The following is a 27,238-nucleotide window of genomic DNA, read 5'->3' as shown; positions in this document are numbered from 1 at the left end:
CTAAATAGGGCAAACAGTGCAGTGGTACTTACAAGGGAACCTCCCCATCGCACTCCCCTCAGATTTAGTTATAATTTGGTACAGTGGATAGGCCTTGAAAAACTGAACACAGATCAATCAAGAAAACAGGAAGAAGTTGTGTGGAACTATGAAAAAATAAGCAAAATATACAAACTGAGTAGTCCATGGGCAACATAGGCAACATCGGGGATGATGTAGGCACAGGAGCACCGTGGTCCCGTGAGCAGCTGCGGAACAAGAGGTCCTTGGTTCAAATCTTCCCTCCAGTAAAAAGTTTAAACTTTTATTTTCAGACAATTATCAGAGTTCAAGCACTCACACATAATCAATTTCGCTCTCCAAAATTCCAGGACATGTTCAGATTTGCTTGGACATATGCAGGATTTGACGGTCTACACACTGAAAAAATTGAAAACGTTAGAAAGATATGTTTTGACAGAGCATAGAGAAAACTGTGCGACTGTGAAACTGTTGCATTCATTTTTTGCAGTTTATGTGACACACTCTTATGTTTTCATCACCTTTTTGGGAGTGATTATTACATCCACAAGAAAACCTCAATCGGGCAAGGTAGAAGAATCTTTTTACCCATTCGCCAAGTGTGCAAGTTAGGTGGGTCGACAACATATTCCTGTCATGTGACGCACATGCCGTCACCAGTGTCGTATAGAATATATCAGACGTGTTTTCCTGGATCAAATGTTTTCGGTTCCCATTGGAGAGGCACGTCCTTTCGTCTACTAATCGCACGGTTTTGCGGTGCGGTCGCAAAACACAGGCACTAAACTTATTACAGTGAACAGAGACATCAATGAACGAACGGACAGATCATAACTTTGCAAAAATAAAGTAAGTAAACTTTTCGCTCGAGGGTAGACTTGAACCAAGGATCTCTCGCTCCGCAGCCACTCACGCTAACCACGGGACCACGGTGCTATTGTGCCCACATCATCCTTGATGTTGCCTATGTTGGCCATGGACTACTCAGTTTGCATATTTTGCTTATTTTTTCATAGTTCCACACAACTTCTTCCTGTTTTCTCGACTGATCTGTGTTCAGTTTTTCAAGGCCTATCCACTGTGCCAAATTATAACTAAATCTGAGGGGGGTGCAATGGGGAGGTTCCCTTGTTAGTAAATTGGAGAAAGAACATATGCCTAAGTACAGGCAACCTCTCTGATAATGAACTGCAATTTATTTCAAAATTTTAGAGAGAGGAATGGAACGAAATAAGGTAGAAGATTTAATACATCCAGATTAGATTAGATTAGATTAGATTAATACTAGTTCCATGGATCATGAATACGATATTTTGTAATGATGTGGAACGAGTCAAATTTTCCAATACATGACATAATTAAGTTAATTTAACAACATACTTAAGTTAATATAACAACTTTTTATTTATTTTTTTGTGTTTCTTTTATTCTTTTAATTTTTAAAATAATTTTTTTGTTTTTTTTTTCTTAATTTATATCTAAAAATTCCTCTATGGAGTAGAAGGAGTTTTCATTCAGAAATTCTTTTAATTTTTTCTTAAATACTTGTTGGTTATCTGCCAGACTTTTGATACTATTTGGTAAGTGACCAAAGACTTTAGTGGCAGTATAATTCACCCCTTTCTGTGCCAAAGTTAGATTTAATCTTGAATAGTGAAGATCATCCTTTCTCCTAGTATTGTAGCTATGCACACTGCTATTACTTTTGAATTGGGTTTGGTTGTTAATAACAAATTTCATAAGAGAGTATATATACTGAGAAGCTACTGTGAATATCCCTAGATCCTTAAATAAATGGCTGCAGGATGATCTTGGGTGGACTCCAGCTATTATTCTGATTACACGCTTTTGTGCAATTAATATTTTATTCCTCAGTGATGAATTACCCCAAAATATGATACCATATGAAAGCAATGAGTGAAAATAGGTGTAGTAAGCTAATTTACTAAGATGTTTATCACCAAAATTTGCAATGACCCTTATTGCATAAGTAGCTGAACTCAAACGTTTCAGCAGATCATCAATGTGTTTCTTCCAATTTAATCTCTCATCAATATACACACCTAAAAATTTGGAATATTCTACCTTAGCTATATGCTTCTGATTAAGGTCTATATTTATTAATGGTGTCATACCATTTAGTGTATGGAACTGTATGTACTGTGTCTTATCAAAATTCAGTGAGAGTCCATTTACAAGGAACCACTTAGTAATTTTATGAAAGACATTATTGACAATTTCATCAGTTAATTCATGTTTGTCACGTGTGATTACTATACTTGTATCATCAGCAAAGAGAACTAGCTTTGCCTCTTCATGAATATAGAATGGCAAGTCATTAATATATATTAAGAACAACAAAGAACCCAAGACTGACCCTTGTGGAACCCCATTCTTGATAGTTCCCCAGTTTGAGGAATGTGCTGATCTTTGCATATTATGAGAATTGCTTATTTCAACTTTCTGCACTCGTCCAGTTAGGTACGAATTGAACCATTTGTGCACTGTCCCACTCATGCCACAATATTTGAGCTTGTCTAGCAGAATTTCATGATTTACACAATCAAAAGCCTTTGAGAGATCACAAAAAATCCAAATGGATGGTGTTCGGTTATTCAGATCATTCAAAATTTGATTGGTGAAAGCATATATGGCATTTTCTGTTGAAAAACCTTTCTGGAAACCAAACTGACATTTTGTTAGTACTTCATTTTTACAGATATGTGAAGCTACTCTTGAATACATTACTTTCTCAAAATTTTTGGATAAAGCTGTTAGAAGGGAGATTGGATGGTAATTGTTGACATCAGATCTATCCCCCTTTTTATGCAAAGGTATAACAATAGCATATTTCAGTCTATCAGGGAAAATGCCCTGTTCCAGAGAGCTATTACACAGGTGGCTGAGAATCTTACTTATCTGTTGAGAACAAGCTTTTAGTATTTTGCTGGAAATGCCATCAATTCCATGTGAGTTTTTGCTTTTAAGCAAGTTTATTATTTTCCTAATTTCAGAGGGAGAAGTGGGTGAGATTTCAATTGTATCAAATTGCACAGGTATGGCCTCTTCCATTAACAGCCTAGATCTTCTAATGAACACCTGGATCCTACTATATCCACAACATTTAGAAAATGATTATTAAAAATATTTTCAACTTCTGACTTTTTGTTCATAAAGTTTTCATTCAATTTGATGGTAATACTGTCTTCCTGTGCTCTTGGTTGACCTGTTTCTCTTTTAATAATATTCCAAATTGCTTTAATTTTATTATCAGAGTTGCTGATTTCAGACATGATACACATACTTCTGGATTTTTTAATAACTTTTCTTAATATAACACAGTAATTTTTATAATGTTTGATAGTTTCTGGGTCACTACTCTTTCTTGCTGTCAGATACATATCCCTTTTCCGGTTACAAGATATTTTTATACCCTTAGTAAACCATGGTTTGTTCCATCCCACTTCTGATCCCACAGAATGGTATGCGAGGGAAAGCTGACATTTATGTAGAACCTTCTGTAGACCTGAACATAGTGTTTGGGAAAATTTCATGACAGAAATGGGAGACATATTTAATAATGCAGTCCATGAGACCACCAATTTTGTACATCAATATACTATGATCAAGGTTGGAAATCTTCATTTAATAGAAGAATTAGTGTCTTTCCTGCTCAGAAAGGAGTTACAAGAAATGGAAATACCGTGTGGCTAGGGCCTCCTGTCGGGTAGACCATTCACCTGGTTTAAGTTTTTTGAGTTGACACCACATCAGCGACTTGTATGTCGATGGGGATGAAATGATGATGATAAGGACAACACAACACCCAGTCCCCGAGTGGAGAAAATCTCTGACCCAGCCAGGAATCAAACCCGGGCCATTAGGTATGACATTGTCACACTAACCACTCGGCTACCATGGGTGGACAGAGGACAAGAGAAAATCAGTGAAGAAGAATATTGAGAGAATGGTACAAATACAGAAAGAACAATATGATAAATGAACTATAGGGCCGATTTCAAAACAAGAGACTGGGCTCTGGTACAGACACACAAAAAACCTAAATAAATTGACTAGAAGACATTAAAAGTCTTTAACATGTACGAAGGGCTGTACAAGATGACACAAATGGAACACCCAAATGTGTATTTTTTGCTTTACCCAAAGTAAAAAAAAAATTGGAATGTGGTGAAATTTAAACTGTACAATGTATGGGTCACGAAATATGAAAGTGAAATTAAGATCAGACAGAAGGAAAAGCCACTACTACATGGCTGCCACCACCACTGCAATGTTTGTAGTCGGTGCCACCCGTGAGAAGGCAACAAAAGTGCGCTTGCTCCCCTCAATGGTAGTGCCACTGCCAGGAAAGTGTTGACGGCAGCATCCCACTAATGCAGCCTTGCTCTCTTGTGCTTCAGCTGTGTGAGAGGAAGGTTCAAAACTCACAGACTTGGGTCAATTATGGGTCACCAAAGGACAATGTGGCATGTGATCAGACACTACCTGGACTTGTATTCTTCAGGTAATGTTCTTTCATGCTTGTTTAATTCTGGCCCTCGGCTCACCACCTCTGGAACTACTTGTGTTTCGTTGTCAATATAGAACTGTAGATTCTAGATTTTTTGGTGACGAGATAGTTTTGTTTCCACCTGGGTTCCATGATATGATGGATCTGACATTGGTTCAGCAGCAGCAGCAACTTTCTCAGCAGCAGCAACAGTTTGAACAGCAGCAGTTAGATTTGCTTTCTCAGTTGGTTACAAATTTGCGCAGTGCCACAGGCCCTCCACAACTCCCCTCTGCATGTCCAAGCACTCTTCCTACTTTTCCACCATCGAGGAAGCCAAGGAATATTGGGACTCGTACATGGACTGTTTGCAGTAACATTTCACAGTGTTTCATGGAGAGCACCAGTTAGAGCACCCATCTTTGCAAAAACTCTCTTCTTGTCTTGGGTGGAGCCAGAAACATTTCATTTGCTTCAAAAACTTGCTCCATTAAAGGAACCAGCAGCACTGTTTTCTGAATTTCAGGAATTGTCCATGCACACTGTCTCAAGAAAGCCCACATTGTTACTTCCCGTATGGAGTTTCTCCAGTGACACAAGAAATTAGGCCAGTCCTGTGAAGTGTGGATGGCAAACCTCTGAGGTTTAAATAGGAAATGCAAATTTATATGTGCTCTTTGTCAACATTCTTATGCAGAAATTCTGATATGCAACATTGTCATCTGTTCAGCAAGGCTTTGCTTAAGAAAATCTGACAGTAGAGGTGGTTTTGGCTATAATTTGGGTGTTTGAGGTATACGAGGCTGCGACAGAACAGTTTGAGGATGTCTTGGATGTCACGTCAGTGCATGCGTTTCCACAGCAAAGGCACTGTTCAATGACAATCTCATAATGCTCAACAGGTTCTTGCCATTCACAGACACACATAGCTCCCTTCCGACAATTGTTCCCCTCCTGACCTGATTGTTTCCTTGTGAACATCCATAGTCACTGCCCGCACCAGTAGGCAAGGCCAACAAAACAAGACTCAACAAAAACAAGACCAGCTGTTTGCTGTAGCTGCCTGCACAGCCAGTCCTGAGTTGTGGACATGGGGTTCATGAAATCCATAGTATTATGCATGTGCATGGTCCTGAGCTCAGTGTTCCCCTATAAGGTCTACATTACGCTGCACATTCAGCTACAGCCACTCTGTTTACAGGTTGATACTGGGCCCACTGTGTCTCTTGCGAATGTTGAAACCTTGGGTCACCCTGCTCTTCCCTCAACAGATCTTGTTTGGTTGTTTAAGATGAGAAGCCCATCCTGTTTGCAGCCAGTTCATGACTGACTTTGTGTAACAGCATGTCATGGGGTTGATCACATTTTTGACAGTCAACAATGTGACATCAGAAAACATTTTTGGTCTCCACACATTCAGAGTTTTTGGATTTTCCATTCCATATTCTGTGCATCTTATTTCCAAACTGCGTTCTGTTCCAGGAAGCGAACAAGCTCTGGTGTGAGTTTGGGTCTCTGTTTTTGCCTGGTATGGGTGCAGCAAAGGGCTACGAGACCCACATCACCCTTAAACCAATGGCCATTCCCAAATTTTGTCATGGTCAGCCTATATTTTTTGTCCCATGACAGGCTGTCATGGATGAATTGGACAGGTTGCAAAACCTGGGCATCACTGAACTGGTTCCTTCTAGCCAGTGGGCTACACCTCTGGTGGTTATTCATAAGCCTACGGGGGCACTTCGTTTGTGTGGGGATTTTAAGTACACTGTTAATGCCTGATGAATTTCTCACAATTGGTGGGCAGTGTGCGTTTTTCAAAAACTGACATGGCAGAAGCATACCTGGAGCTTTGTCTCGACTCTGCCTCTAAACAACTCCCTACAGGTTATACTGACATACATGCCTGCATTTCGGCATTGGGAATGCCTCCGCTGTTTTTCAGAGATTTTTGGAACATTTAACATGGGCTGTACCGTGCTATGCAAACTGTCTTGATGACATCTTTGTTAACAGTCCTTCATGGCAGAAGCATCTCATCAACCTTCTTGTGCTGTTCACAAAACTGCAAGAGGTGGGCCTTAAGTGCAATTCTGGGCCACCTTCTTTCAAAGTGTCAAACATATAGAACAGTACAGGGCAGCAACTGCCAACCTATGTCCAGCATGGAAACGGGATGAACTCCATTCATTTTTGGGTAGTCATTTATTATTCCAACATATGCAATTACTCTCAAACCGAGGAGGAGGCTCTGGCCATTGTGTACACAGTCCAAAAGTTCCATGTCCTCCTCTGTGAGAACAAATTCCATCTCATCACTGATTGTAAGCCAATTTTGGCACTAATTGGCCCTCGTTCAAGCCTTCCTGACAGGATTGCAACTCCAGCATTGGGCTTTGTTTTTGAGCGTGTGTCACTATGAGGTTCCCTTCAGCATGCTAATACGGATGCGTTTTTGTGCTTGCCAGTGGGACACAACTTGGCCTTCAACAAAGCTGAGGTTGCCTGATCATTCATCATTTGCAGAAAGTGGCTGGTTGAGTTCCAGTAATGGCCCATCGCATAGCACAGGCCACCAGTCAGGATCCAGTGCTGAAGCACGTTGTTCAGTGGGTCGACCAAAGCATCTGATCCCACCTGTCGGCTTTGACCCATGACATAAGGCTGTCGTGGTGTGTGACATCACAATGGCATGAAATTTAGTTTGTGAGAGTGGCATGTTTGTAGGTGTCGTTTTGATATGATAGGCGGTGCCCTCTGGTGGTGTGTTTATGTGTTGTGTGTTAGATGATGTTTTTGGTTTAGTTTGCAATGTGGCATGTTTATAGGTGGCGTATTGTTGCGGTCTGTGGTTCTCTCTGGTGGTGTGTTTATGGGTAGCGTGTTATGTGGCGTATGGGATTCATTTGTGTGGTAGCATTGCACGTGTGTGGTATCGGTAGTGACTGTGCTTTCAGCAGAATGTTTTTCACTGAATTAACGATTTGTTTTGTTATGTTGACGTTATTGTAGTTTTTTTCTGTTCATTGTGTATGAATTTTGGTAAATTGCTTTTTTTATTTTTTTGGTAGGTATGGATATGACTGACAAGGTCAACAGTTTTCAATTGTCGGCGATGATGGGGGACAGTGCACTGTCTCTAATAACATTTCTTCAACTATTCGGATTTTTGGATGTAGTTGTGAAGTGTTCAGTGTGTTGTGAAGAAATGAGGTTTACTAAAGTTCCGTCGTCTCAGACCAGGGACAGCTATATGTGGAGATGTCGTAAGGATAACATGTCAAGGGAAGTGTTCAATTCCAATTTCTTTGGTTTGTTGTGTTTTTTGAGGTAGTGATGACTGTGGATGTGGTTGTAGTTTTGGGTTTTATGAGTTGGTGTTGGTAGTTAATGTTGACCTATACAGGTCAGGGGAAGTGTTCGATTCCAATGTGTGGTTGCTGTGGATGTTCCGGTATACGGAGCTGCTGTTGAGCTATATAGGTCAAGGGAAGTGTTATTTGTGGGATTGGGAGCAGATGTTGAGCTATATAGGTCAAGGGATGTGTTCGATTACAATTTGTGGGATCGGGAGCTGCTGTTGAGATATATAGGTCAAGGGAAGTGTCCAATTCCAGGGGATATTGTGTTTAGTGGAATTTGGGGAGTTTGTTGTCAGTTTTTTTCGTAGTTTTGTGTGGTTTGGTATGGTGATGAGTGTAAATTTGTTTATATTTACTTTATCCCCACCCAACAACCCCCAATTTCTCATGCTTGTCCCATTAGTTTCATTAGGTTCTTTGTGGAACGTGTGTGTATTTTCATGTTTGTGGTCATGTTTACGTAATGACGTCATAGGCGCCATATTGGAGTCATAGTGTATGGTTGTTTCCGCCATGTTTGTGACGTCATGGGTCAAAGCAGACGGGTAGAATTGGATGCTTCTGTATTTCCTGTTCAGTTTATATATGACAGTTGGTTGTCCGCCAATGTGTCTGGCCTGCTCCATAACTATTTCCTCCTCCATCACTGGCAGACACTGAGCCATAGCATGCTCCTTCATAGTACTGACACCGATGACCCCTGCTCCATCCTCCCTCTGGTCCTGCAAGCTGATATACTTGATCTCCTCCATCATGGTCACTGGAGCATGACTCGCGTGAAGGTTCTTGTCTACTGGCCTGCCACTTGTTCGGAAACTGAGAAAATCGTTCATGAGTGCATAGAGCAGCAGGTGGCATCAAAACAGACTTACGCTGAATGGCCCATGCCCAGTCAGGCACGAGACACTATCCTCATTTACTTTACAGACCCCTGCTGTAATTCCAGGTGGCTGACAGTAGTTTATGCACTGTCCAACTATCCATTTGTCATGTAAAAGCACTCCACCATAGTGGAAGCTACTGTGCAGATTTTCACCCAGGTTTTTGCGATCAAAGGGCCAACCCAGACAGTAGTCTCTGATAATAGCCCACAGTTTGCTTTTGCACTGTTTTAGACTTCTTGCACTTGCAATGGTGTTATATATCTCACTTCCACTCGGTTTCACATGAAGACAAATGCAAAAGCAAAGTGTATACTGCACACACTTAAGACTTACTTAAAGAAGTGCTTGACAGATTCATCAGCAGATTCGGTGTTGCCTCTGTTTCTCAGCATCTACAGAACCACCCGAGTGAATGGTCACAACCCAGTGAAATCTTCCATGGCCATCAGCCACACATGCTGCTTCATCTGCTCTGCACTGCGGCACAACCTGTGATGTGTTCTTGACCACAATGCACTCTGAGCGACCCTGTCATGGCAAGCACTTTCAGTCAGCGGCCTTGGTGAGTGCCAGCATCTGTGCATGCAACGCGTGGTCAGCGGGTTTTTGTGGACACTGGCATTGTGCTCCTCTTCCACCATCAGATCCAGCTACACCCTTTGTGAGGCCCTGAACTACCTCATTCAGAGTTGCTGCAGCTGCCGGCATGGAACCCTTCTGCTAGCACTGCCCACCCCAGGGGCCCAGCACAATGGATGAGCCTCTAGTCGACATGCTGTTGGCTGACAGTAACATTGTGATGCAGCTGCTGGCCATTCCACACCCTCTTCTGGTGCCGCAGCTGCATGGATGCTTCCCTACAGCAGGAGTGCTGGACAGCCCCTTCCCCATTATTGTGACCTCCATCTGTCAATGCCAACAGCACATCATCTGCATTGTTGCCAACTGCGGGGTCTTTACCATATCCAGCTCACCACTGTCCAGGCCACTTGCAGACATATGTCCACTGGGCCACAGATGATCGTGCAGTCTCACAATGGCGCCACTGCTTCAGGCTTCAGGCGCAGATGAGACAAACTACAGCTGCTGTTGATCCACACCCACTGGGTACCTCATGCCCTCCTCAGCCACACGTGCCTGTTGCCAACAGCCCCACCCAGCTGATTCTCAACCTTTGTTCACTGAATGTCATGCTGGCTGCATGGAGGAAGGGGAGGGATGTGGCAGTGCACCCACGTATGCCACCACCAGGACTATGCCATTTGTATTTGGCACTGCCTTTGAGAAGGCAATATGAGGGTGCCTGCTTCCCTCAATGGCAATGCTACTACTGGACAAGTGTCCCTGTTGGAACGCCGCCATTGCAGCGCCACTCTCTTGTGCATCAACCATGGTAGGTGCAGGTTCAGTTCACATACTTGGACAGTTACACATTGTTGAAGGACAATGTATTGTGTGTTCAGAATATATGAACTAGTATTCTTCAGTTAATTCTACATGTGCCCAAAGCTGGGGGGAGCGGGGGTTATAGGCAAGCCAGTTAATTCATCTAACATCCTCTCATTCCAAGAGTTGCTTCACCTGCTCTGTTCGATGCAGTCACACATTGTCATCCATAAAATTAATATCAGGGCTAAATGCAACCCTGTAAACATGCACATGGGTAAGGAGCACAGTATCACAGTAACACTGATCAGTGAGTGTACTATGTTCAAAGATTTGGAGGTCAGTGCATACATGTAACATTATGCCTCACCACACTGTAACATATGGACCAAACTAAACTTCTTTTTGAACCATTGATAGCTATAACAGTGAATAATAAAGGACATTTGTTTCTCTCTAGTGTTGCAGGTATGGATATCACTGCTCTTCTCAAATTATGATGGATTATTTATGTTGAATTTCATTAGCGAATATATGTATTGTGACAGCACAGTTAAGAAGACCACACCCTGCCTATCTAACCCATATTAATTTAGGCAAGTATTTGACCAATTTCTGAAAAACCTATTTGATGCAGGACCTTAATATTTTTACTGTATGTTACATTAAGCTAATAGAGTCAACTGTACTAAAATCTACTTTATCCATTTTATAGTTTTTAAGAAATACTTTTTTAAATTTATTAACAAAAAATATTAAGTTTTTCTGCAGAAAATATTTTTTTGTGAACTTCCTAATGAACGTAGTACCAGAGGTGGCTTTTTATGTTGTGCAGAGTCTCTGAAAATATCATTCATTTATCTATGATATGGGGCATATGTACTGAAAATTTTAGTTTGCGGGAAATTGACTTAAAAGAAAAACTTTTGATATTTGTTACTTACAGTTAATTAAAACTGTCCTGGTGCATATGATGACCCTTCTTTGGCCTCTAGCAGGTCTTCCAGCTTATTTTTCACCTTCCTGGATGTTTGTCTTGCTTTCTTGGCCATATTAGATCCAAACCTGTCTGCATTGACTATCCTCATTTTATCACAATGTTGCAGCCCAGTGATCATATTTTCACCAGGATTAATTCCCAGTTTTTTTCAGTACTCATCACTTTCCAATATTTCCACAACTGAATGTAATAACAGCATCATGAACTCCTAGTTTCATTGTATGCGTGCCTACAAATACAGTTTTAGGAAGGTGGTTACAAATTATGCTGTTGAAACATTCATTTGGGTTCTGTGTCTGCCCACGCAGACATTTCCTTAGAAGGTCAGGATGAGCCAAGTCTCTGAAAATAGGTTTAATTGCTGTAATAACAGAAACAGGAAGAGAATACTGGTGAGAATAAGATTCTCCAGTTGCCTGAGCCCTATTGTATTTGCATCACAAATTTTCTCTTAATGGGCACAGTCCATGACATGGCTTATCATCAGTAGAGGACTTATGGAAGAATATGGTCCAAACATCTCTCTTTTGCCTCCAGATTTTCTTTATTTCTCCTAATTGCCTGCCCATAGTATACCTGCAAGTTTTCTATTTCAGTTTTAGTTAACTGACCCCGTCCGGTCAACAATTTTCCATCTTCAAATTTTTTTCCTCTCATATCAACAGTTAATTTTCTCAGCCTTGTTCCCAAACATTTTTGAACATGGCCTACACATTCTATTTTGCTAATAATGGCATCTCCATGATGCTTAGAGTTGACAGTGGGTGGGTTGAAAGTGGGCATGGTACATGAACACATGTGGTTGGGAAAAATTTTTTTTTCAGCAATATCCTTTTCAGAGTACTTAAATAAAACCTTAATCTATCGAAATATAATGAAAACCAAAAATCGACTTTTTTTTTTTTTTACCTGAACCATGGTGTGGTCCCCTTGAAATGCCTAGCCCCTCGAAGAGGTACTTTCACATGGTCTTTGGGTGAACACCACATTATTCTTACTTCTTGCCTTTGGATAATTAATAATGTCTTTCTAAGTGCTGAGTTATCCCAGAAAATTATTCTGCCAGACATTATTGAGTGGAAATATGTAATATATACGTATGGGCTGACATATTTATTTCCACGATTAGCTGCACCCTCATACGGCAAGAGGTGGGAACACACAATCCACCCAGGAACACTGTCAAAAATGATAGCTCTGGTGGTCCAGGTGTCATGGTGAAGGGAGGCATAATGTTGCAAGGGCCCACTAATCTCCGAAACTTTGAACGCAGTACACTCATTCACTGATCAATGTTATTGTAACAATGTACTCCTTTCCCATGTGCATTGCTTCACACATGCATTCGACCCTGGCTTCACTTTCACAGATGACAATGCATGACCATATGAAACTGTGCAGGTGGAGCAGCTCTTGGAGCAAAAAGATATTTGTTGAATGGACTGGGCTGTCCATTCTTCCAACTAAATCTGATCGAGCATGTGTGGGAAGTGTTGGTAACGTGTTGATGCACACCCACATGCACCAATGACCATCCAGCTGTTGTTAACTGCATTGGTGTAAGAATGAAATGTTCTACTACAAGAACTTATCACCAACCTAGTGCCTGACATAGGAGCAACTTGCAGAGCATGCATTGCTATCCATGATGATCACGCAACGTGCTGAGACCCATGTCATGGTAATAATCTTCTCGGGTGTGCAGCCAGATCATAATATCATCTTGACACAATATTTCTGCGGTTCAACTGGCCGCCATCTTCAGGTGAGAGTGCTGGTACAAAATCTCGCAGGAACTGACTTCTAAGCGCAAGCGGCGGCCCCTATATTGGTCGCAGAAGGCCCACAATGCGTGCGTGAGAAGGTGCCGTAACTGTCCTCTAGCGCAAGTAAACATACCATGCCGCCAGTGGTGGAAACAGGCGAAATCGAGATATCGGTATCAAAAATTAAAAATTATTCCGACGATCGAAACGCAGACCGTCATTTTTTAATGTCTGATAACATCGGGTTCCAAGTCTTACTTAAAAGATAACCCTTCTCTCTATTAATAAGATTATCAGATAAACGAATCTCCATGGATTCTTTTAAAACACAGTCCCAATAGCGAGATGCAGGGGCAACCATTTGTGTCTCGTCATACAGCATTCTTTGTCCCTCGATGAGACAGTGCTCCACCACTGCAAATTTCTCAGGTCGAAGCAACCGCGTGTGCTGCTGGTGCTCAACACATTGGTCCTGAATGGTCCGGATTGTCTGACCAATATCAGCCTTCTCACAGTGGCAAAGGATCTTGTACACACCAGGCTTCCTCAAACCCAAGTCATCCTTAACTGAGCCAAGAAGCACTCTAATCTTGGCTGGCAGACGAAAAATACTTTTGATATGATATCTTTTTAGAATTCTTCCTATCTTCGAGGAAATGCTTCCAGCAAAAGGCAGAAAAGCCACCAATTTGCAGGTATCTTTTGGTGGTTCAGGCGAAGGTCCAAACTAGAAAGCACGACGGATCTGTTTATCTGAATAGCCATTCTGCTTGAACACAACCTTAAGATTGTCCAATTCTTGTGTCAAGCTTTCTCCATCTGAAATGGCATAAGCTCCTCTCGCCAACATCCGCAGGACCCCTGGATGGGTGACAGCTAGAAGCATGCAGGTAACGGTCCTTGTGCATAGGCTTTCAATAAACACTGTGTCCCATCATCCTTTCTGTACACCAGAACATCCAGAAACAGTAGCTTTCCATCACTTTCTACCTCCATGGTAAACTTGATGCTAGGATGCAGGGAATTAAAATGATCTAGGAGGCAGTCAAGAGCTTCTCTCCCATGAGGCCACACCGTAAATGTATCATCGCGTACCTCCAGAAACAGGTTGGTTTTAAAGACGCCGTCTTCAGCGCCATGTCCTCAAAATCTTCCATAAAAAGACTGGCGACTATTGGGGACAATGGTCTCCCCATAGCCACTCCGTCAGTCTGTTCAAAATATTTGTCATTGAATAAAAAGTACGTCGACGTCAGCACGTGGCGACAAAGCTTGTTTGTTTCCTCATCCAGTTTCTCACCAATTAATTGCAAGAATTCTTCCAGAGGAACCCGGATAAAAAGCGACACGAGATCAAAACTCACAAGCTAATCCCAGGGACTAAGAGACAAGGACTTCAATCTCTGAATAAACACCAAAGAATTGGGAATGTGATGTTCGCATTTACCGACGCGAGGACCAAGTACAGATGCTAATTACTTGGCTAGATTGTAGGTAGGGGCACCCAAATTACTCACGATCGGACGAAGTGGGACCCCATGCTTAGAATCTTGGGTAGACCGTATAATCGTGGCGGAACGGCAGCACCAGGACGAAGTTTTTTGAGAATGTCGTCAGGTAAAGAACTCTTCTTCAGCAGTGAAAGCATCTTCCGTTTTATCTGTTCAGTTGGGTCGTCCTGCAATCTTCTGTATGCTGAGTCCTTAATAAGAGATCCATCTTTCACCAGATAGTCATCACGTGACAGAAGAACCATTGCATTGCCTTTATCCGCTGGTAGAATTATCAAATCTTCGTCTTCTCTGATGGACCGGACTGCTGCCCTTTCGAGAGATGTTACTCCGTGGAGGCGGCACCCAACTTAATGTGTGTGTGACCTTTTGCCTAATCAAGACGACATTATGATCCAGCTGCACACCCGAGAAGAATATTATCAATTATGATGCCAGGAAAGCCTTCGTAATCACAACCATGTCCTGTCTTTTATAATGTCCAGGGGGTCCATCATGAATCATGGTGACTTTGTTGTAATTACTGTCCTTGAATAAGTGTTATTTGTGTCTGTCTCACTGTGTATTCACCTCCATTACCTTCTGTACCACACTGTAGCAGTTATTTCTATGTATGGTTCAAGTTTCATGCAGCTATGTTACTTGGCAGTGACGCATCATGCAAAAGTTACTTAGGTTCTTAAGTTTTGCGCACCAATGTTACAAGTCAATCCACATTTTTTTTTTCTTTTTGTAACTGTTTGATCTAATTAATATCCAGCTGTCTTTTTTGGGTTTATTTAATGCCTACTTCTCTTTTACTTTTCATGTGTAATGAATACCCAATTTTTTTCTGGAACTAATTAATATCCAGAGATACTTTCCCTTTCGTGGGTTTAATTTAGACCCAATCAACTTTTTCCAAGTTTAAATAATGCTTAGTAATCTTCCCTTTTTTGGGGTTAATTAATATGTGTGGTTTTTCATAATTTATTTAGAGAACTTGTTAAATATGTGCGCAATGATTTTCAGTATTCAGGAAGTTAGTAATTTTGAAAAGGTGCACTGTTTGCTTGTAAACTGTGTACAACGAAATGAGTTACTGGGCCTAAATACATTCTTTCCTGCCATTCTTTCATAATAATGAGAAGGAATGTTAAGGCATAGGTAACAATACGTACCTGACAGAAATTTTTCAAAACACTGACTGATGTCGTGCAGTACGGCATCAAGGAGTCAAAGATGGATGCCTTAGTAATTATTGCATTATGATCCAAGGCAAGGGTACAACAAGAGACCCTAGCAACAAGCAAGAATTTCTGTTGTCTTAGTGGAAAGATAGTGATCATAATTCGTAATATAACAAACAGTCAGTCCAGATCACAACTAGTATTTATTTATTATTAAATTTGAAAAGCGGTTTCAGTCTAAGTGAGCAACTTCAGACCAGAATGTGCTGGATGACACATGAAACTGGTTCACAGTGTTGTTGTGTGCACTGAGAAGTACTAGTTGATACTTGGTCAGTTGTCAAATGGCACTTCTTGGTACACACATCAACTCCAAGAACAAGTTCCACAAATCGGTTGAGAATGGTTCCAAAGTTCTGGTGGACAGAGTGATGGAATCAAAAGCAAATAAAGTAGTTCAACAGAATTCAGGCAGTGGGGAGACCATTGCACAGACAGTATCAAAAGTTTTCTCAAAATGTACTAACAATGTAAACATATGTTTTTCTATCATTAATCTGTCTTAAGTTATAGTGTCAGTATTGCCTATTATGTTCCTACACATCTCTGAAATCGAAGCTGATCCCCCTGAAGTTGGTCCCCACCAGCCTGTCCATTCTTCTGTGAATAATTTGCATCAGTATATTGCAACCATATCCACCTAAACAGCCATGTGGTCAGCATAGAAGGCTATCATACAGAGGACCTGAATTCGCTTCCTGGAACTGCCAAGGATTTTTCCTTGGTGGAAGGATTGGTATGGGATGCACTCAGCCTCATGATGCTAATTGAGAAGCTACTTGACCTAGTAGTATAGGCTCCATAAACTGAAAATTCTGCAAAACAGCCAGGAGAGCAGTGTGCTGACCATATGCCCCTCCATATCACATCCACACGATACCAGAAGGCAAATGATGACGCACTTTGTCAAAAAACAGGATTTTTTGACATCTGTATTGTCTTTTTCATGCTTCTTTTCTTGCATTGTTATATTTTCATCTTTCATTGATTAAAGTCTCACATGTTACCCAAGGATTTATACTACACCGTTCGTTCTTTATATATTTTTATGAGCTTCCCACACAAGCGACTTGATTTACACATACCTGTGTAGTTACTAGATTGTTTTTGTAATTTCCTGCATGTTCAAGTGCTTACTAGGCACAACCATTTCTTTTAATAACAGCGTAGCCCATGTTATTGACCCTCATATCGTTTAGGCTTTTGTTCGTTTTGGTTAGTGTAGCTCAGTGTCAGTTAGACCACACTTAGAATTCACGCTGCTAATAAGTCGCGTACACTGTTCGTTTATTACATATTTTTATGAGCTTCAAGCACGAGGGACTTCAGTCACGGATAGGAACTGTGACTGCTGTGTACAGATGCAAGCTGAGTTGGCAACCCTTCAATCACAGCTCCAGGCTACGTTTACTTCTTTCACACAGTTTGAGGCTGCTGCCAAGGGGCATCACCGTGGAGGATCGGACGCGGGGATGCGAGGGATGTCGAGCACGTCCCTTGTGTCCCCGATCGATCCACTGTTGTGGCCGCCACAGGTACTGCCTGCACTGAGGTTGACCCCTAACCTGCGGTTGAGTGGGAGATCAATCCAAAGTCTCGCAGGCAGTGAAAAACTTTCCGAGGGGCTCATCATAAGGCCTCCCTGCTTCGCTTGATGAACAGGTTTCAGGTGTTATCTGTGGCTGACGATGTCTCTAAGCTGGATGCAGTCATCCACCCTGTTCCAGACAACGCTTCTCGGCCTGCAAGGTCTGGGCAATCACAGAGGGTGGGTCTACCTGTAGTTGGGAGCTCAAACATTAGGCATGTAATGGGGCCCCTTAGGAACATGGCTGCCAAGGAGGGCAAGAAAGCCCGTGTGCACTCCGCACTCCATGTGCATACCAGGGGGAGTCACTCTGAATGTGGAAAGGGAGCTTCCGGATGCCATGAAGAGTACAGGGTGCAACCCACTGCAAGTGGTGACTCATGTTATTATCAATGACATGTGTCACTTTGGATTGGAGGAGATTCTCTTTGGTTTTGGGCAGCTGGCGGAAATGGTAAAGACTGCCAGTCTTACTTGCGAGATTAAGGTGGAGCTCACCATCTGCAGCATCGCTGACAGAACCTACTGTGGTCCTTTGGTGCACAGCCGAATAGCAGGTCTGTATCAGCAGGTCTGTATCAGAGGCTCAGGTGGTTCTGTGACCATGTAGGCTGCAGATACCTTGATTTGCACATTCGGGTGGTGGGTTTCTGGTTCCGCTTATTAGGTCAGGAGTCCACTACACACAGGCACTGGGTGGTTTTTTAGTTTAGATGTTAGAGGGTCTCAGAGAACCACAGAAAGGGCGTCCATCTAAAAGGGAGCAGGCAAAGCTCAGGAAGGTAGTTGTAGAAACGAACAGTGTTGTAGCTGTGTTGGGAAAGAACCAGAGCTCCAAGCCCTAATAGAAAGCACTGAAGCTCAAATAGTTAAAGGAATAGAAAGCTGACTAAAGCCGGGAATAAGTTAAGCCAAAATTTTTTCAAACGATCTAACAGTGTTCAGAAAGGATAGATTAAATACAGTTGGTGGTGGAGTATTTATTGCTGTTAGAAGTAGTTTGCCTTGTAGTGAAATTGAAGTAGATAGTTCCTGCAAAATATTATGGTTAGAGGTTATACTTGTCAGACTAAACTATCAATTGGATTGTTTTACTGACCCCCGACTCAGAAGATATAGTTGCTGAACAGTTCAAAGAACACTTGAATCTCATTTCAAATAGGTACCCCACTCATACAATTACAGTCGGTGGTGACTTTAATCTACCCTCGATATGCTGGAAAATTATATGTTTGAAGCCGGCAGCAGGCATATGTCATCTGGAATTATACTGAATGTTTTCTCAGAAAATTACTTTGAATTAGTCCACGAGCCTACTTGAAGCATAAATGGTTGCAAAAGCATACTTGACCTCTTTGCAATAAATCATCCTGGACAAATAGTGAGTATCGTGACGAATGCAGGTATTAGCGACCACAAGGCAGTTGCTGTTAGGCAACCTATAACACATCAAAAAGAAACAAAAAAGTATCTATTTGAAAAAGCTGATAGAAATGCTCTCAACACCTTTTTTGATTTCAAAGAGATAGTATCGAAAGCAATACCACATAACATAGCAGAAGCAGTGAAAAAAGCATGTCAAATTCAAAAGACCGCAAAATCCCCAAGACTGGCTAAGTTTGAAATATAGTGTGTACTTCAATCAGAGATGCTTTTAAAAATTTCCACAATGAAATTGTCTCAAAATCTGGCAGAAAACCCAAAGACATTCTGGTCACACATAAAGCACACCAGAGGAAAGACGCAATCAATACCTTCATTGCGCGATAACAACGGTGAAGTCATCGATGACTGAACCATTAAAGCAGAGTTATTAAACACGGTTTTTCGAAACTCCTTCACCAAAGAAGATGAAGTAAATATTCCTGAATTCCACTCAAGAACAACTGCCAAAATGAGAAACATAGAAATAGATATCCTCAGTGTAGCAAAGCAGCTTGAATCACTTAATAAAGACAAGGCCTCCGGGTCCAGATTGTATACCAGTCAGGTTCCTCTCAGAGTATGCCGATACAATAGCTCCAATTTAGCAATTATATACAACCACTCGCTCACAGAAAGATCCGTACCTACAGACTGGAAAATTGCTCAGGCCGCACCAATACCCAAAAAGTGAAGTATGAGTAATCTGCTGAATTACACAGGCCCATATCACTAACGTCGATTTGCAGTAGGGTTTTGGAATGTATACTATGTTTGAACATTATGAAAGTACATCAAAGAAAACAATTTATTGACAAAGCCAGCACGGATTCAGAAAATACCGTTCTTGCAAAACACAACTAGCTCTTTATACTCGGGAAGTAATGAGTGCTATCGACAGGGGATGTCAAATTCTTTCCATATTTTATTATTTCCAGAAGTCTTTCGACACAATTCCTCACACGCATCTTATAATCAAACTGTGTGCTTATGGAATATCGCCTCAGTTGTGTGACTGGATTCGTGATTTCCTGTCAGAGATCACAGTTCATATTAAATAGACGGTAAATCATCGAGTAGAACAGAAGTGATATCTGGCGTTCCGCAAGGTAGTGTCATAGGCCCTCTGCTGTTCCTGATTTACATAAAAGATCTAGGTGACAATCTGAGCAGCCCCCTTAGATTGTTTGTAGATGACGCTGTAATTTATCGTCTTGTAAAATCATCAGATGATCAATCCCAATTACAAAATGATCTAGAGAGAATTTGTGTATGGTGCGAAAAGTGGCAATTGGCACTAAGCAAAGAAAAGTGCAAGGCCATCCACATGGGTACTAAAAGAAATCCGATAAATTTTGGGTATACAATAAATAGCACAAATCTAAGGGCTGTCAATTCGATTAAATACCTAGGAATTACAATAACGAGCGACTTAAATTGGAAAGACCACGTAGATAATATAGCGGGGAAGGCAAAACAAAGACTGCGCTTTGTTGGCAGAACACTTAGAAGATGCAACAAACCCACTAAAGAGACAGACTACATTACACTTGTCCATCCTCTGCTGGAATATTGCTGCGTGGTGTGGGATCCTTACCAGGCAGGATTGACAGGGGACATTGAAAAATTGCAAAGAAGGGCAGCTCATTTTGTGTTATTGTGCAATAGGGGGAGAGTGTCAATGATATGATACGCGAGTTGGGGTGGCAGTCACTGAAACAAAGGTGGTTTTCTTTGTGGTGAGATCTATTTACGAAATTTCAATCACCAACTTTCTCTTCCGAATGCGAAAATATTTTGTTGAGACCCACCTAAAGGGGAGAAATGATCATCATAATAAAATAAGAGAAATCAGAGCTCAAAACAGAAAGATTTAGGTGTTCCTTTTTCCCATGCGCTATTCGAGAGTGGAATGGTAGAGAAGTAGTATGAAAATGGTTCGATGAGCCCTCTGCCAGGCATAAGTCTGAATTGCAGAGTAACCATGTAGATGTAGATGTAACAGATGGAAAGGCATCGAGTAAAACAGAAGTAATATCCAGTGTTTCCCAAGGAAGAATTATGGGCCCTCTATTGTTCCTGATCTATATTAATGACATAAAATGAGTAGCCGTCTTAGATTGTTTACAGATGACGCTGTCATTTGCTGTCTTGTAAAGTCATCATATGACCAAACCAAATTGCAAAATGATATAGGTATCTGTATGTTGCAAAAAGTGACAATTGACCCTGAATAAAGAAAAATGTGAAGTTATTCTCATGAGTAACAAAAGAAACCAGCTAAATTTCGATTACGCGATAAGTCACACAATTCCGAAGGCTGTAAATTAAACTAAATGCTCAGGGATTACAATAACAAATAACCTAAATTGGAACAATCACACAAATAATATTGTGGGTAGAGCAAACCAAAGACTGCGATTCATTGGCAGAACACTTAGAAGGCGCAACAGCTCTACTAAAAAGACTGCTTACACCACACTTGTCTGCTCTATTCCGGAGTATTGCTGTGCGGTGTGCGATTCGCATCAGGTGGGACTGACGGATGGCATCGGAAAAGTACAAAGAAGGGCAGCTCATTTTGTAGTATTGCAAAATAAAGGGGATAGTGCCACAGACATGACATGTGAATTGGAGTGGCAATCATTAAAACAAGGCGTTTTTTGTTGCAACGGGATTTTCTCATGAAATTTCAATCACGAGTTACAGAAAAATTTAAGTGCTCATTTTTACCATGCGTCGTTCGAGTGTGGAACGTTGGAGAGACAGCTTTAAGGTGGTTCATTGAACCCTCTGCCAGGCACTTTATTGTGAACAGCAGAGTAATCACATAGACGTAGATGTAGGCCTTGTTTTGCTTATTAAATCCCCTGCTGCTTCACTATTTAATCTCTCAAAGCTACCAATTCATCATCTACTGTACTCTTTTGCCCTCTTCCAGTCTCCCACTGAACTCAACATCTGATTCTTTTAATTTAAGCAGTTTCCATCTTCTTATTTCTGTAGTTTCATCAGTTTTAATCTGTCATTCACAACCTATAAATAATGGTCAGAATCTGCACCTGCCTGTTGTAAATATTTGGTACATTAAATTTATTTCCAAGTATACATTAGTCTTTCACAACTTTTAAACCAAGCTATTGAAACAAATAATTTTAGTGCAATATATTTTTTCCTTCTCCATTTTCTTAATCCTTTCTCAGCCTCCTATCACAAATTTTCATCTCCCTTAACTATCTGTATAATTTCTTTGATCTAATCATATATTAGTTTAGTTTTGTCACCTGCAGACATAGTTGTAGCAAAAGCATTTACTACAGTGGGTTGGTGTTGCCTCTGTGTCCCCCTACCTTGACTACAAGAATGTTATCACTATGTTATGAAATGGAGGTTACTCACATTCCTATTTTCCTATTCATTATGCTGGCATCTCCATTACTCCCAATTGATTTTTTTTTTTTTTTTTTATTTATAACAGTGTAGTCATCTGACCAGAAGTCCTGTTCTTCCTGCCACTGCACTTCCATAATTTCTTCTACGTCTAGCTTCATCTATTTTCCTACTTACATTCTCTAACCTACTGACTTGGTTAAGGGTTGTAGCATCCCATGGCCTCACCTGCGCAATACCAGTTTCAATTTTGCTGACGATATCCCCCTAAGGAGTCCCGACAAGGATATACCAAAAGAGGGACTATTTTAACTCTAGAATGTTTTAGCTGTGAGGACACCACCATCGTTAAGCTATACAGTATACCTGAACTTTCTTGGGAAACAAAGAATGTAGTTTCTCCTTGTTTTCAAACATTTTATGGACCACTACACAATTTGAGTTCTATAATGGATTACATTTTTTAACATGCTGAGTTTTTCCAGCTGTTTTGAAATCTTTTTGATACACATTTCAATATATTGTAATGTATATACTTGGATGTAAATTACTTACCAATCCAAGTCAAAATTGCACATTTCTGCGTACTGTTAATGTACGAATGAGTTCAAAAATATTTGTAAACTGCAAAGACACAGTTCAGAGTTAGGCCACAGATTTTAGTCAAGGGTTCTCTTGAAACTTCCTGGCAGATTAAGACTGTGCACTAGACAGACTCGAATTCAGGACCTTTGCCTTTTGCGGGCAGCTCAGGAGGTATATCACTTGCCTGTGAAGTGATGGGGTATGTTAGGTTCCCGTTATTATCAACCCTCTTACTAACAATGTATCTAGCTGATCATTTCTGGCAGCTGCAATATTGTTAGTCTTCATGAAGACCGAGGGTTTTACCACTTCATACCAATGGCGGGAGGTACCCTGGTAGATTGCAAGTGGTTTAGAGAAATGGGAATACAGCGATCTGTGACAAGCCTCTGTGTGTGAAGGTTGGGTTGCGACTCTGTGACCATGTTTCAGTTCGTGTACTGAAAGTAATACTCAGCTTTCATCGGAAGTAGCTAAATTTCATAATGCGAACTTTTACGAACTGAACTGGTTTATGTGGGTACACAGAAAGTATGTTTCTTGAGCAGAGTGCGACTGTTGGGACCAATAATCCTGCTGTAAAGAGCTGGAAAACAACAGAAAGTTTTGTTACAAACTTGTGTTGTGCCTCATATTATAACAAATTTATTTCCCTATACAAATAGGAAGCAAAATACAGATTGGTAACACACACACAAATGTGATGATAGCAACATGTGTTTCTGAAACTTCCTGGCAGATTGAAACTGTGTGCCGGACCGAGACTCGAACTCGGGACCTTTGCCTTTCAGCGGGCAAGTGCTCTACCACAGCACTTCTTTCAGGAGTGCTAGTTCTGCTAGGTTCACAGGAGAGCTTCTGTAAAGTTTGGAAGGTACGAGACGAGTTACTGGCAGAAGTAAAGCTGTGGGGACGGGGCTTGAGTCGTGCTTGGGTAGCTCAGTTGGTAGAGCACTTGCCCGCAAAAGACAAAGGTTCCAAGTTCGAAACTCGATCTGGCACACAGTTTCAATCTGCCAGGAAGTTTCATATCAGCGCACACTCCGCTCCAGAGTGAAAATATCGTTCTGGAAACATGTGTTTCTGATGCACCTCCTTCACTCATTCGATTTCTGTATATACTTTGAAGCTGCCAAGTGGATGGGATCCACGCATTATACATGGATGTCAATGTGACTGACCGAATGTAGGTTGTCTGTCTCTGACACTGGCATAGTGCCAATGAAATGACCATTTAAAAAGTTTTACCTTTTTATTGGAGCCACCTGTTTATTATTCCCACAAATTTCAAAACCTTCATAAATTTTATGAATGTCACTATCAGCATGCCAATAACTGAAATTATCATCTTGTTTTGTGCTATCATTTACATTTGAAGGTACTTTCTGATGAAATGTATCACTGAACATTTATCAGAGTGTGTTACATTTATTCCTAATATAGGTTTTAATTTGCAGTTATTCTCCAACAGATATCAAGTGGTGAAACTGGCACTATTTTTACTCCCTCAAAACCTCTATTATGTATTACAAAAACCTACAGCATGAAGGCCTCCAAAATGTTTTATAATCATTACAAGTAGGTGATGACAATAAAAATAACAGGAATTAACGCAACAAGTCTTTACATCAAGTATCAAGATGAACAAAAAAAGGGTACAACAATATACTTACAAGGATATCTCTAAAGTAAGTCTATTTCCAACAATTAAAGCATGTAGCTTATTTGATCTGCATTAAACATATATTTCTCTGAGTATTTTACACAGCTAGTAGTTAGAGCATTTTGAAAACAATGACTGTGGCGTGCAAATAAATATGAGATGAACATTACTTTATCCTGCCTCTAAGAAATGGACAATGACAATTTTCTCTACCCTATTCCCTTCAATTAACTACTGTTTCTTGAATAATACAAGTAACATTTCTGGGCTACATAAGTCACAGAGGAGGTTCAATAATTACAACTCCGTCTCTGCATCAACTTATGAATTAAGCTGCCACATCAAAAGCTTTTTTTATGAAGGCACCAGTAATTAAATGAATATACAAATTTTTTAACACCAATATTATATTACACAGTTTTAAAAACTCTCACTATCTGCGACTTTGTATAAATTAGATATAATAAATAGATTACAACTTCACATTAAAATTATATTATCATCAGCAAGTTCATGAAAATTTGTTTGCAGTAACTTTCACTATTATCTATTACACATTTTCCAACAAGCTTAATTGCACGAGCTGGTGCTGATATGATACTCTATGAGCAGTATTTAATATTATCATTTCTATTTTTTAAAAAAGAAGCTTTGTACAGCATACTGCACATGACAGCACTAACATTCTTTAGCTTATGATCGCTTGAGAATGTTTCTACATGTTTGGGTAAACTGCCTCGACCTTATTTCTGAATTTCAAAACCCTTTTTAATGTCCATCATAGGCTGTCAAATTCTTCATACTAGATGAAGATTCACTTTAGAAAAATCGAAAAAAATTCACTTTGCAATGTGGGGATTGGGGGACTGCTCGGACTGTTTATAGCTGGCATAGCTGGTAGAATCTATTCAGGGATTGGGTGATACCTTGCACTGCTTAGCTGGCACATGCCCATTGCTGCCGATGTAGTCTTTAATGCACAGGATTTTCTAGCTGAGCCTTTAAGAGATTCAGTAACCATGAAGTAATTGTTTCTCTAAGTATCAAAACACGATTTTCTTACTTCTCTTCATGGCGATTCACCAGTACTGCCTGCATAGGTGAATCAGCATGAAAAGAAGTACGGGACTCAGCTTTTGATATGCGGAGGAACAGCTACTTCATGGTTGCAAAAACTCAGGTCTGAATATCTTCAAGTATCAGCTATCCAATGGTGTACTGGAATGCCTAGCCACCCCCTACTGCAAACACAAAGCTATGCACTACAGACATCAGCAGCAATGGACATGTGCCAGCTAAGCAGTGCACGCGACTCCTCAATCCCTGCATGGCAAAACGAATGTGTATTTAAATAAAATGTAACACCTGGTACACTAAAGGTCATCTTGTATAAAGAATCTACAACCTATGATGGATATTAGTATGGTTTTATCATTCAGCTTCTGAAAAAAGTATTTCCTTAAGCAAGAGAGCTTACTTCACAGCAATATTATCACAGAAGAATATATTTTGCACACACACACACACACACACACACACACACACACACACACACACACGTGATGATTGCAAAATATTTAGAGTACAAGAAAAATAGTCTATATTTCATACACAGGCACTTGACATCAAACAGGGCTGCATTTGCATTTACAAGTAGCCCAGGGTCAACTAGACAGTAAAAGATCATCCTTGTTTTGCGAGATCTTGCGAATGGACATCACAATACCACTGATTACAACCAAAAGAGCAGGAAGTCCAAGGCCGATACTGATTACAAGAATAACCAATAGTGAGAAATCTTCATTTGGTGGCTTCCCATAGCCAATGGCAAATGTCCTGCAAAGAAATTAAATACATATATACTGACAGCAATTTAATATCACAAAACTGTAAAACTAAAGTTGTTCTTAACCCTAAAGTAGGTCTGAACACCAAAGAGCTTTACTAGAAGTGGTCGTATTGTAGACAGTATGCTCTTGTCTTCTATTGATATTTAAAATGAATTACCCAACCAATTAAAGGGGAACTCACAGAGTATACCAAAAAGAATCATCCAATTTTTAAAAAATCATCACTATTATGTTATTTGAGATATGAGACTGAATAACATACTGTGGATAGAGCAAACACTCGAGTTTTAAACGGTTCCTGCTAGGAAGCAGCAGCATGCACTCACTTCAGTTCTAGTAAAAATAGTTTCAGGACAACAGAAAGGCAGTGCGGGTCAGTAATAACTATTTAGCATGAGTTTCATACTACGTATGGTGTAGGTTGCCCTCCAGCACAGAGCATCAGATCATGGCATGAACCACTCCAAGAAACAGGTTGTTTGTGTAAAGGCAAATCACTTGGCCATCCTTGAGTGTTTGACACAGACGTTGAGGGCATCTGCAATAGTTTCACAAGGAGTCTGCAGAAATCCGTACGCCATGCAGCTGGACAGGTCAACATGCCCCCAATGTCCATCAGGCATGTGTTGCATCAACGTTTACACGTGAAACCATACAAAATTCAGCTACTGGAAGCTCTTTGCTAAGGAGACAAACAACAACATGTTGAGTTCTGCAATTTCGTTCTTCACAAGATGGAGGATGACAGTTTTCTTTCACACTTAATATTTAGTGACCAGGCAACATTCCATTTAAATGGAAAGGTGAACTGTCAATGTGAGAATATGGGGTATGGAGCAACCACACTAAGTTTTACAACATGAGAGGTACTCATCAAAATTCAATGGATTTTGTGCAGTTTCATGGGAAAAGGTGTATGGTCCATTTTCTTTGCTGAGAACACTGTTATAGGTAGCATACATCTCGATATGTTTCAGAACTTTCTTTTTCTACAGTTGGAGACTGATTCAAATAACTTCATTGACCAACAGGATGGGGCGTTGCCACACTGGCACCTGGAAGTGCAGCAATTTT

The 27,238-nt window shown here is 40.6% G+C and overlaps 1 protein-coding gene across 1 annotated transcript in view; it reads right to left on the bottom strand.

The window, feature by feature from the left end:
- Positions 1–23,884: 23,884 nt before the first annotated feature.
- LOC126412299 (glycosylated lysosomal membrane protein-like) overlaps positions 23,885–27,238 on the bottom strand; it is a 62,819-nt gene continuing 59,465 nt past the window's right edge. The window contains exon 6 of the mRNA XM_050081820.1: positions 23,885–26,150. Coding sequence (XP_049937777.1) covers positions 25,979–26,150 — 172 coding nt within the window. The 3' untranslated portion in view covers positions 23,885–25,978. The remainder of the gene's footprint in view (positions 26,151–27,238) is intronic.

Source organism: Schistocerca serialis, chromosome 7, assembly GCF_023864345.2.
Source record: "Schistocerca serialis cubense isolate TAMUIC-IGC-003099 chromosome 7, iqSchSeri2.2, whole genome shotgun sequence".
Classification (NCBI taxonomy): domain Eukaryota; kingdom Metazoa; phylum Arthropoda; class Insecta; order Orthoptera; family Acrididae; genus Schistocerca; species Schistocerca serialis.
The sequence above is the reverse complement of the archived record's forward strand: the minus strand, read 5'-3'. Positions and strand labels throughout refer to the sequence as shown.